At 33.9% G+C, this 13,435-nt stretch overlaps 2 protein-coding genes across 3 annotated transcripts; one reads left to right on the top strand and one right to left on the bottom strand.

The window, feature by feature from the left end:
• Positions 1-2,471: 2,471 nt before the first annotated feature.
• On the top strand, positions 2,472-6,447 carry LOC108224892 (ethylene-responsive transcription factor ERF015). 2 transcript variants are annotated; one of them, XM_017399647.2, is made up of 3 exons: positions 2,472-2,710; positions 3,085-3,248; positions 4,403-6,447. In XM_017399647.2, exon 3 carries the CDS (start codon positions 5,575-5,577, stop codon positions 6,253-6,255), a length of 681 nt encoding a protein of 226 aa, XP_017255136.1. In that variant the 5' UTR covers positions 2,472-2,710; positions 3,085-3,248; positions 4,403-5,574; the 3' UTR covers positions 6,256-6,447. The 2 variants fall into 2 exon arrangements, with proteins under 2 accessions (XP_017255136.1, XP_017255139.1); XM_017399650.2 differs by having other exon boundaries at positions 3,088-3,248.
• A 539-nt stretch (positions 6,448-6,986) lies between these two features.
• Positions 6,987-10,153, bottom strand: LOC108227945 (glucan endo-1,3-beta-glucosidase 6). The gene is made up of 2 exons (XM_017403348.2): positions 9,044-10,153; positions 6,987-8,192 (listed from the first exon to the last, which is right to left on the bottom strand). Exons 1-2 carry the CDS (start codon positions 9,379-9,381, stop codon positions 7,076-7,078), a joined length of 1,455 nt encoding a protein of 484 aa, XP_017258837.1. The 5' UTR covers positions 9,382-10,153; the 3' UTR covers positions 6,987-7,075.
• Between the last annotated feature and the right edge of the window lie 3,282 nt (positions 10,154-13,435).

Raw genomic sequence — 13,435 nt, forward strand, 5'->3', positions numbered from 1 at the left:
ATTAAGTTCAGTTTTTTTATATATTCCGGATATCCAATTATTTATGTGGAACTTTCTAATTTATATAAATATTAAAATTCAATTGACAAGATTTTCAGCTTGAAAAATTAATGGATTTCTAAAACACGAAAACTAAATAAATATTCCCTGTATTATAAGTATTTTCAGTTAGCTTCTATAGAAAAAATAAAATAATTTTGATACAACTAGCAGTGAAATAGAAAACTCTATTTATAAGAAGAAATAATAAAACAATCACAATCTATTATGAGGAACAATCATGTCTCTTGTGTTATACACTTATAATTGACGATAAAATATATACATTACTAAACATTAATATGTACACATAATACACAAAATTCGGGATTCTGATTTATTATATAAAAAACAAAATTTTGACACTCTTAACTTGTAACATCGGGTAACATGTAACATCTGGTAACAGGAATTTAGCTTGTTACATCGATTAACATGGATTCAACTTAGAGTGACAACACAATCAACTCACATTTAACTCCTAAGTGTTAATTTGTTGGAACAATAATATGATATTATTATATCAAGTAGATGATCACAATTCAAATAAAAGAAAAATATAATCACTGGTCGCAAATTACAAGATAGTCATTGGATGGAAATGCTGCAAGTTGGATTGGTCGGGTTACGGGTAATTAATTAACCCGACCCAGTTATATCAAATTTGTAAAATCCAAAATCTTTATAACAAATCAGAAAAAACCCAAATTTGTGTCTACTCCATTCGATTGGTCAAATTACTGCGTAAAATAAAAATATACATCCAAATTTTGAACACAAGTCATAGATGTGTATTTCTAATAATCATGATGTAAATATTTAAATTTCATCAAAATATTATAATTAGACCTCAAACACAGATGCAGAGTACACACTATTTACTTAATTGGTACATTCAAATTTGGAATCCAAATAACAATGTTGAATTATACACATCAAAATAAAAAATTTATCACATACAAATGAGTCTTTAAATAACAGTGACATCAGGCAATAACTTAATAACTAGTTAAACCGCTCATCATTTCATCAAATTCACTGGACACAAATAAATAAGAGATGATGCATATCAAAACTGAAGTAAAGTCGACAATAACACGCATACATAAATACAAAAATATTTATAACATATATAGAATGAAAATATATATATATATAGGATACATTAACGAAGAAGAAGGAAAAAGATATACCTCAATTGATTATGCAATCGAAGAAAAGAAAGAATGTGACTGAAAATCGTTCTTCGCTCAATCCACACTCTTCAGACGCGGCGCTTATTATTTTATAACTATCGCTAGGGTTTCTTGTATAGGTCAGCGCTAATATGTTGATTATAGCCCAGTATCCAATTGAATAATAATATTTTAGCGGCCCAGTCCATATTATTTCACGGATTAGATCCAGGTGGCCCAAAATATCAAAAAAAATACGATGGAACTATAAAATTCGGTTTACTGATTATTAACCCAATTTATTTTTCAATTGAGCCGGTCAAAATTTAGGCTGATTAGTCGAATATCAAAATCTATATGCACTCCTGTTGTGTCAAGCTGACAAATCTTGTAAACCACATGACTCTTTATAACAAGATATTCATTTCATTTGGGTGCTGTTGTGATAGCAGGAAATAACTTATAAAATAACTATCACAATCATCAACGATGATCATCTCAATTCATATACAAGATATGTGCAAATATCGAAATCCAGTTGTGACAAACCCTCAAGCTGTCAATTACAACCTGATTGTAAAATCAAAAAATAAACTAAACAAATAGTCGTCTTATTTTTAGACTGCTTAGCACATTAAATATTCAAATTTTTTAATCTATAAAGTATTATAATGACATCTTGAGCAATTTGACCCAAATTATTTTTGAAACTAGTAGTCTCGCAATTGACCTTCACATAAGTATCATTTATAGTTCAACATTCAGAATTATTAGTTACAACAACTGATATTGGAGTAATAAATACTCCTAAAGTATGAACAAATTTTCATTGTTAAAGGTGTACTCTTGCGATATTAAATCCGTATCAGAATTGACGCGAGTCTTGTAGATCACTTAAAATATCATATAAATCTTTTGAAACTACTAACACCCGTGAAAACCCACACAAAATTCAAAACATAACATAACATCCCAAAAATATGAATACGACTAACAACCTTGATAATAATGTACTCAATGAGATCTCATCCAACAAAGATTAGATCTTTGTATTATTGAAAAACTGAAATATAGAAGAGAGGACGGCAGATCGAAGATGACTTAATCGATGAGAAGATAAAAATATAAAAGATAAATTGCGGTCAAAATTTTGTCAAGGAGTCGACTTTCGTAGAAAACCCTAGAGCTCATGCTAACAAAAAAAAATTAAATTTCTTGACGAACAATTATTAGTCAAAATTTGATTGACGGATGAGAATAGAAAATCGATAATAAAATATGACAACTGTTTTCAGTTTCAGAAATCTTAACCACAATCATCCTATAGTTCACGAACTAATGAATTGATCACAAAAAAGAAAAGAAATAAACAAATTATCCCTTGTAAATATGGCGACGGCAAATCCCAGTTACTCGTGGATTGGGGATCACTGTTCACTGGTGTATTGGGGATTACTACACACACGAGCCCTTCAATCGTATTGTCGATAGAGAAGGTAATCTGTTTTGAACTGAATGGGGGTTTCTTTTTCATTACATTCCAAAATTAGGCAGTAATTTGATAGTTCTAATTTGATAGCTCTCACTCAGCAAGAAAATATATAAGTATATTCGTTTATTTACAGTTCTTCGGGGTTAAAATTAGACTCCATATATATTCAAGAAGTTTAGCGAGAAGTTCCTGTACGAATGAATGGAAAAGATGAAAATTATGCAGTGCAAAATTGTACAAATTTCATTCCAAATAGCACAGCTGAAGTCTCAGTCTAATGAATCTTGCATGAATTAAAGTTAGTTGTAGTTCTCAAGAGTTTAGTATGTAGTTACTGTTTTCTTTGTCAATACTAAGCCAATGTCACTTGTTTGTCAGAAGGCCGCAACTGAACATACTGACTCGGTCGAGATTAATGTGTTGCAAAATGGTCGTGGAAAAGAAATGGAGAGGGAAGGCCAGTGCGAATGAGCTATACTTCGCGTGCCAGCATAATGCTGCTCATTTGATTCAAGATCGTGTTGTCGATCTGTTTCACTAAGGTGCCGGCTTGCTTTGAACTTTTTATTGTATCCTGCCTTGTCTTAATATGGCTATCGTTTGGAGTGATCATTTTGTAAACTTAGATCTATGTTTTAGCTATGTATTTAACTTGCTATAGTAATTAATTTGGATCTTACGTGAGTTCATAGATTGACATTTTTACTCGGATATCTATCATTTATCAATGTATTAGAGTAACGCCATTTGTTCCTTTTAATGATAACACACCATGGTCAAGTGGAAAATGTTTCTGGTTCAGTGCTAAGTTATTATAAAGCATGTTTCAATTTCACTTTGTGTCAGGACAACAAGCTATTGGATCCACATTTGTTAAGAAGCTCTTTGTTTGGAAGATTGATCTTTATGAAATTGATGAGTTATTTCTTTTGTGATACATAAATCTGATACTAAAGAAGTCCTTATAATTAACAATTGACATATGTTAGATGCAATTTCTTCAACATAGATAAGGTCGTCTTCTGAATTTTCTTTGTCATGTAATTTTCATATGGTCTGACATGTCACATTTATATATATTTCCAGCAAATTAGGCTCCTCTTCTGAGAGATCACAGCTTTTGGAAATTTCTAAACTAAGAGTAGGAACCTAGGTAAATTTGAGTTTGAACCTGTTTGTCAGAAGATAATTCTAGGTGTTTGAACCTGGCACAGTATTGCTGATGGAATAGAGAGTTTAAACATATCATGTTTCCTTGACCTCAAATTAGAAATACTGATTCCAAGAGCCCAACTTGGAGTCCATAATATTGTTAAGGGTCTCATGAGTCTTAAACTCCCATGGCATCCTTGTATTTGTTGTCTATGATCACGGTCAATTCTTTGCCCTGATAGTGTACAATATAGGTCCTATGAAACTGGGATTATTTATTTATTTTTTTGGAGTGGGGGGGACATGATAGATCCCTAAGAGTACTTTTGAAGATAAATTCTGGATTTTCTGTGTATTAAGCTGCAATCTAAGTGAACACTGGGGTCTGATTATGTCAACTATCATGATGAGAAATAACTTTTCGGGGCAGATTTGAACATTATATATGGCAACTTCTTGAATGCACTTTTCAGTGATGGATTTTTTCGTAGACGATGTGTAGATTTTGAGTATTGCTCTCATGCGCCTATTTTTTCTTGAACAGGGTAGGAAAGTTGACATTAGCTAGTTTCGTACATGGTCATTTTGCATGAATGACTGTGTATCTTGCTGAGTGCATTTCTTTTGGGGATGTTTGGAGCTAATGGAAGAGGTATGATCATGTTTCTGGGTGAAAATTATTTGCCGGTCCCTCTCCAGGTGAACCATCTTCTATAACTATTTACCTTCCATGTGCCAATCAATGAATGTCCTCATCATATTATGGTAATTCTTTCTGGTTTTTAAGTGATCATGTATGGTCTCAATGTCTTATAAAATCTTTGGGGGGGTTGGGGGGGTTCGGAAACAGCTCAGAGTAAGTGCAAGATCAACATACATCTCACCCTTCTCTGACTCTACCTCTGAGTCGGACGTATGGGGCATGCTTAATCTGAATATGTTCTCTGAAACAGCCTCTCGGCTGCTAAGAGTAAGTGTATAATCAGCATATCTCTCACATTTTCCCAACTCTACTTCCAAGTGGAACATGTTGGGTATGTTTAATTTGTTTATCTTTACAAATTAGGTGGATTTACGTTGATCTTCCCTGTTGCATGCTTGGAATAAAGCATGTATATTTTATATCTGAACTGATCCATTTCATATGGTGATTGAACATTTTTCATTTCATTGCATATGTTTTACATGCAGTGGAGAACCTCGGGTCAAGTTCAGGCATCATCTGGCAATTTGTAGTGTCATCATAGGCAGTCTTATACTAATGCATGCCTTATATCCTTAATGAGATTGTGTGACTGAATTAGAAAGAGAAGATTATTTCTATCTCACTTGAGAATATATTGGCTATATGAATAAACAGCAGGATATCCTTCCAAATGTTCTTCATGCAGCAAGGACACCGTGTCAAATTTTGTCGTAAACGCTTCATGCAGCAAGGACACCGTGTCCAAATTAGGTGTAAACGTGTTTCTTGTGATATCGTCACGTGTTGACTGATACTGAATTACTGATGCATGCTGTATATCCTTAATGACGTGCCACATTAATTATTACGTTACAAAATTATTTTGTACTCATTTTCTAATTTCCTTCACTTTACCTCTTTACCATTCCCCTTTCTCTAATTCCCTTTATAAAGATTTTAGCCACAATTAATGTATCCCCTCTAGCTCCGCCCCTAAAAGTGATAACCTTCTGATTGGAATTTGTAACAGCATGGAGTTACCCAAAAAAACTGATGGTAGTTCTTCCTCGACTCCACAAACGGCTGGTGCCAAACGACTTCGAGGACCCTATAGGGGTGCCCGATTGCGAGATGGAAAATGGGTTGCCGAAATACGCATTCCCAAGACAAAGAAACGGATCTGGTTGGGATCTCATGATACAGCTGAGGCAGCTGCTCAGGCTTATGATGATGCCTCGTTTTGTATATATGGAGTGGAGGGGCCATGTAACTTTCCAAACAATAGAAGGCCCCAGGTTGCCAGCCAGCTAATTGGTTCCAAGTCGACGGAAGAAATTCGACGAATCGTAGAACAATCTACTTCTGCGGGAGCTGCTAAGGTTTCTGATACGAAAAGCCCCTCAAAGTTGTCAGCAGCTTGTCATCTGATTAACAGACCAGTTGTGCAAGATCAATTGGATCTCAGTGGAACGGCTGCACACAAGACCTGTCCTGAACCCGTTGTCACATCCAACGTGTCTGAGGTAGAACGGCATGTGACTGAACTAGATTTTACAGGTAATGCATCAGAAGTGGAGCCATACATTCCAACTTTTTCACCAGAAGAACCACCACTTCCTTGGGAAAACTTGCCGTTTGATGAAGCGTTTATAAAGGAATCAGATGACTGGATACTAGACTTCATGGCAGAGCCTGCAACTCAAAAAGATTAAGTATAAATAGCAATAAATGTCAACTATTATGTGTATCTGTTCCTAGTCTTGTTGCAAAATAGAACTATCTTGGCAGTTGTGAATTGTGGTAGCTACATTGTACTATCAAACTTTGATGCATGAAGTAGCACCTCTCTATGTGTAAAACTAACTGCTTTTCCTATATGAACTGGTGAATGCTTTTTCCCTATATATTTGGTATTCTGAGATGACCTGATTTACACCTTTACTAGTACCCTTGCAACATCTGAGTTGAGGAAATAATTTTTGTGGTACATTTGTATTACCAGCTACTACCAAGCAGATTATAAATATGTCATTTACTTTTGCCTATGATCTTGAGCAATCTTTCACTTATTCTGGTACTCTGAAGATTATAAATATGTCGTTTACTAAGTAGAAGTAAACGGCATTTAGTTGTTTCAGCAATCTAAGATTTATCGTTTTGGTCAGGGATGCAATATGGGATCAATTGATTGCTGAACAGGTTATAGCATCTGCTTATTAATACGAAGTGCTAGACTGGTGTGATTGCTGAGATGGTTAAGACAAGTAGAAAATCATGACTGCACATATGTATATAGAATCTAGATAGAAGTATACAACTTCATAGCTACAGTAGTAATGCTTCTTTTGATGGGGGGAGAAGGCAGCTTACCATAACTTCTCTCAATCTTAGAATAAGGGGAGAATGTTATGCAAAATTTTAAGAGTTTTAACAATTCGAGGGATGCAAAAATTGAATATTGCAGTCTATTCACCAAATAGTTTCACCTACAATTCCTAAGAGTTTACAGACAGTTACAAATGCAAAGATAACTTAAAGAACTGTCGAGAGAAGCACAATAGCAGCAGACAGAAAACTCCATCTCTTTTGGATACAGCCAAATGTCCTCCCAGCACCTGCATAGTATGGCTGGATCATCAACCCAAACCTGCAAGTTCCAACTGATGGATCCGTTTTTGTGATCATTGACAGCCCGGGGAATTTGCAAGCAGTGTCAAGCTGATTATTCTTCTGGTAGTAACTGTTGAATGCATAGGAAACGTTGCCGTGTTCGTCCAAATTTCCACATGATGTCCCGTAGCCGAGGGATGTGCAGTCAGCTAGGCCACAAGCATAGCTCACACTCTGTGCCACCTGGGGATCATCAAGTGATGCTTGTGGCTTCATCACACACCATTTACGCTCCAAATACTGCACATTTCTTGCCGGTACCAAGACTCCTGAATTTGTTGTGCCAAGGTTCAAGGCATACTTTGGTAGCCCATCATAGGTAAATATTCCCCAATGACGTTCAAAGTTCCCTGGTTGAACGCTCTTCTCATCCTCATCAATCAAACTGAACAGATAGACATCAATTGGACCATTTCTCATTGGGGTTCCTTTTCCACCTGCTATATGAGACATAAACCCTTGGTTGAATCGTTGAGCTAGCAGAGAATTAGCATTTCGGTCCCCGTCGGTTGGCCAACCGACTTCTCCCACTATAATCTGCATATCCGGAAAGCCATTTTTTCGTAATGCCCATACAAGAGTATCATAATTTGCATCAAACATATTGTTGTAACTTGCCCCATTATCATTTATAGGTGACGAATTGCCATCAAAGAAAGCATATTCGATCGGGAAGTTAGCATCTGTGTAAAGGCTTATAAAAGGATAGATGTTGACAGTAAATGGAGCACCATTATCATTCAAAAACTTGACAATCTGCAACATGTAATTTTGGATTGCAGCTCTGAAATTACCACCTGACGGGTTACTGGTTGAGCTCTCATAGACATCGGCATTCAGGGGGCATGTGACTCTCACTTGTCTGTTAAGCCCAGCTTTTGTCAGGGCATTTTGGATGTTTCGCAGGGCAGGGAAGGTTGTCTGGAGGAAGCTCCCGTTGTATGTTTCCAGGAAAGGTTCATTTCCAACTGCAATATACCTGTGGTTGTAATAACATGAGTTGCATAAGAATGAATCAATATCGCTCTAAAATCTGCAGTGTCAGAACTAATGAATTTGACATCATTGCATATGCATTGCATCAGAAAGACCAAAGTAAATCAATGATAGACACTAACTAAAGTACCTTATAATTCATTGAAATACATATATACTAGGTACCTACCTGACTCTGTGATTTACTACAAATCTGCCTGGTCAAGAAAAGGTTGGCATTCAAAGTAGACACAGTCACACAGATAAGAATCATACTCTTTGCTGCAACTATTACACTATTTGTTGCCATGGTACAATAAGCAGTCAAGAAAGTATTCAGGTAGCAAAACACATTTTTATTTTAACAGCTTTCCTCCACCTCCATGTAGTAAGTTACAAATTTTTATATACAAGGTTCAGCATCTATGTCTCCTGGCTTGACATGTCCACATTTGTCTGGTAACTACTTCCAATTTTATCCGCTCTTACTTTTAACTGATCATATTTTCAGACTTAAGGACCTTGAAAACAATGCTACACAAGGATTTTTTTCAAGAGGAACCCAAAAAAGCGTGCAAGTTTCTTGCATTCTCAAGCAGTTTCCCAAGAAACAGTTGAGCAGGACATATTCACTTACAATTATACTTCATTTGAAAGTGACATGCAATTGAAGTATTTAGCAAGATAGATCAATAAAAAGGTGAGTAATACCAACCCAAGTTCACCAAGAGCTTAACTATTCACAATACTGTACCTCATCCTACTATCTCAACTTTACTACAAATGACAATTATTTGATTATAGAACTTAAGCGCATAAATGAAAATTTAACATAACAGATAGTCAGGGCTTCACCTGATGCTAGCACCACCACTACCCATATGAGCAGACACATTTTTAGACACCCATTTCTCAGCTGCCTTTGGGCTTGAAGCCAGAGTCGCTAACATCTCGTTGGGAATTCCAACCATAACCTCGATGCCAGTATTACGTAGAGCTCTCAGAGCCCCGTAATCAGCATCAAAAAGCTTAACTTTCTGAATTCCATTATCCCTCAGCATCCTAACCACCTTATCAGGTGGTAGCTGGTGAGATGCTTGTGTGCCCCAATTCGCACCAATTCCATCCACAAAATTTCCAAGTGAAAGTAGTGAAACCACCAATACACAAACTACCAACACAAGATTTCCCATAACTAGCTGTGCTTAGCTGACCTCAAAATTTGTAACACACTGAAACTAAGGCTTAAAAAGGTAATAATTGAAGAGCTAGATTAGACCTAAAACTACAACAGATTAAGCTAAAAGCACAAATCTTTGCAGCCTAAAAAGAAATATAAGATCAAAACAGAAAATAAGTCACATAAAATGGTATGATTCTAGTAATAATTAAACTGGGCTTATGAAGCTACAGCCTAAAAGATGCAAGAAAGGGGAAGAAACTAAAAACCCTTTTGCTATTAATAAAAGATTCTTTTCTTTTTTTTTCCCCACACCCCACAAGTAGTAAAATGGAATAAAGCCAGATTTCAAAAAGATATACACAATATGAATAGCAAATTGAAACCCATGAGTGTGATACTACTGATATTTGTATATGCAAGTTGTGAAAGGGATCTAACAGATTAGCACAAAGCACACTGTTTACGAGATACTTTCCAGTTTGCAACTCAAAATAATCAAAGACAGGGCCTTTAAAATAGTGAAGAATCAAGATTAGAGTGTAGCTAATAAAGGGTCAAGCAAGGATTTGAACTTTAAGATGTGGAGATGATGTGGAAGATAGAGCAGCTCAAAAAGTGTGTAGAAGGAGCTCAGCAAGCTCAAGACACCACTAAAACAAGTTAAATAAAATAGACATTAAGCTTATAGGATAGAGACGAGGCTTCACTAGCTGACCTTAAGAATACTGAATACATACACAACTTATAATTTAAATTATAAAATATTATAAAAGTAGTTTTAAAGTGTGTTCCAGTACATCAGAGAGAGTGTTGTTTAGTTCAGACTTCAGAGAGAGGGGGAGGAGAGAGAGAACATGGGGTGGGGCATGTTGCGATGAAACGATGACCCATTTAATTGATTTCGACATTTTCTATTCTTTATTCTGTAGTATTATTTCTGTTAGACGGTCATCTATGATTCTCTGTCAATATTTTTGAAACGAAATTAATTAATTGATGCATCCATTCAGTATGTCATTAAAATTCACCAGAGATACTTTTTAATATATTAAAAAAATTCATCAAATCAACAAAATAGTTTTCATGTAAAAAAAAAAATCAACAAAATAGTTTTTAAACACAAACTGAGATTAATTAAATTACAAGACCGACCGTGTATAAGAAACGCAACGGAATATTGTAGTAACGGAGTTCATGGCTCAGGGTTCAGGCCTGTTCAAATTAGTTTATACCGTTATTCGAAAAATTCTTTCCAAATTTAGTTTAATAAGTAATTTTTTTCATGTTTCGAAATTTATCATGTTTCTGTTTATACATACACTCGTAACTCGTATATTTTAATATTTAACAGCTATTTTAAAATATATTTATATAAAGTAGTAATATATATTATATAATTTAATAAAGTTATGATATAAATAAATTATAATTTTCTAATAAAATATAATACTTTTTGTATTTTTAGATCAATATGAAGAAAATATATTTCAACTCCCCTGTCTCCCTGAGATGGATACGAAGCAGACGCGGCACGCACTTTAATACTCCTCAAAAATATAGTTCTATAACTTATTTTTAAGGCTTCTTTTTGTATATAAAAATTTAGATATTAAATTTTTATTCAGAAAAAGAAAATCTTAAAAATAAGTTATGGAACTATATTTTATTGAATAACTAAAGTCCATGCGAATAGTAAACGTATAGAATTAAACTGGACGGTTCCGAACTGATTGAATCTATCTGAATCCGAATTTTTTGATCTGGATCTTATTTTTAGACCTAAAAAGTTTGGATCTAGGTGTCTTTAGTATTCCGAACCAAAACCTGAAACCCATCCGAACCCAAAACCCGATAAAAAAAGATACAAAATACTACTATTTGTTTGTGTTAAATGTATAATATATACTGAAATATTATGAATTATTAGTTATGTATATTAACATTTTACTTTAATTTTATATGTGTGATACGTAATTTACATTCATTTCACCAAAATTGCTTTTTTTCCTAATTATTGTGTATTAAATAATAAAAATACAATAAAAATATAAGCGATAAGTTGAATGATTGTAATTATATATATTTTAGCTTTTATTTAATTTTATCATACTAAGTATTCGAATTAAACTCGAGTCGAATCGAAACTCGGAAAAATCCAATGAATCAAATTTGGATCTTCATCTTAAGTATGCGGACCCGGACCTGAATCTATCGGAAGTATAATGGATCGGGTCTGGTTGTCTGGATCTCAAGAAATCGGACCCGCCCCGATCCGTTACCATCCATACATGGGAGGGAGTAATTAGCTAGAATTTCCAATCAATAAAACTCCCATATATATTTAAACTTGTTGAGAAACCGCGCGTTGCGACGACCTATAAAAATTATATTAATGATTTCATATTAATATTTGTAGAATAAAATAATTTTGTGGCTGTTTATAAAAACTATATTAACATTTCAAAATTAATATTCGTAGGATAAAATAAATTTTATATTATAAAAATCTTGATGTAATATCTATACTAATATATAAAATTGTAAAATTGTACTATAATTCATGGTGAAAAATGAAAATAAATTTATACGGGTAATTAACAATTTAAAGTACGACGAATCTTAATTTTATTTGTATTTTTTTTTAAGTAATCATCTACTTACATTGTCATCTTCAGCCAAATTTTTTGGATTGATTGTGTACAAAAACATCTAACTTAAAAATCCGTGAGGTTGTAGTATTGAAAGAGAGGAGGTTGTATTTAGATGATCCAAAACCTTTCGATCTATAAGGGTATTTATAGGTGCAGAGAGACTTGTATGCTACTGTTTCCCATAATTAAATAATCCGAAATAAAATCAGATTAAAACTTTCAAGCTACGATATTCCGTAAATAATTTGAAACAAAATTAGATTATGAAACTTGCTTCTAATATATCCGAGACTCGAAAAGGCAGTTCAAATTTTTGATATTTTTCATCCAAAAATTTGAGAAAATTATAACAATAGAACGGAACGATGTGAGATACGCCACCTACACGCCCATCGTTTCTCAATTCTCCATCATATCTTCATGTATACAAAGTAAATCATATAAAAATTAACAACAATAAACATGTCCGATGAACAAAATAAATATTATAAAAGAATAACCAACAAACATACATTGCTAATAGTTAATTTATTGATATAATTTATCAGTATCATGCCAAGACTATATATTCTTTCCCCCCAGTTTGAATTTGTCGACTCCCACATAACGATTTATACTTGTGCTTGCAACAATCTTTATTTTTTTAATACTATATCAACCTTCACTTATCGTTGCAGAAGAACGACACCACCGAGTTAGAAATCAAGTAAGAGAACTGTCATCAGAGAGAGGTAAAGTTGTGGTATTGAGTGAGAGTAGGTTGTGCTTAGAGATCCAAAACCCTACAATCTATAGAGGTATTTATAGGTGCAAATAAACTTGTATGCCATTCTTTCCCATAATTAAATAATTTGGAACAAAATCAGATTAAAATTTTCAAACTACTATATTCCATAAATAATTTAAAACAAAATTAGATATCTAAAACTAAAAAAGGTAGTTCTAATTTTTGATGTTTTTCATCCAAAAATTCCAAAAAATTAGAATATTAGAACGGAGCGATGTGAGAAGCGCCACCTATACGTCTCTCCTTCTTCTTTGTATAAGTATATTGATGATTTAATAATATAACAGTATTTAATGAACAAAAATTCCAGTTTGACAACTCACAGGGCGATTATTTTGAACTGGGTTCTAAAATGCAAATACGCTAGTCGACCTCAATCGTGCGGACTTTCTTTGTGGGCTACCAAACAGTACAGGTAGCGTCACTATTCGCCCCTCTATCAAATATTCCACATCGCTACCTCGCTTACCTAATTCTAATTATACAGCTACCAAGATTTTCATATCATCTATTTTTTATTGTACAAAAACTATGAATAATTTATAATAATTGGTGGAGGAATTATGATTTAAAAGGACACAATCTTATAAATTAATCCATATCATTCAATTTCAAATAAATCACGA

Source organism: Daucus carota, chromosome 6, assembly GCF_001625215.2.
Source record: "Daucus carota subsp. sativus chromosome 6, DH1 v3.0, whole genome shotgun sequence".
In the NCBI taxonomy this organism is placed as follows: domain Eukaryota; kingdom Viridiplantae; phylum Streptophyta; class Magnoliopsida; order Apiales; family Apiaceae; genus Daucus; species Daucus carota.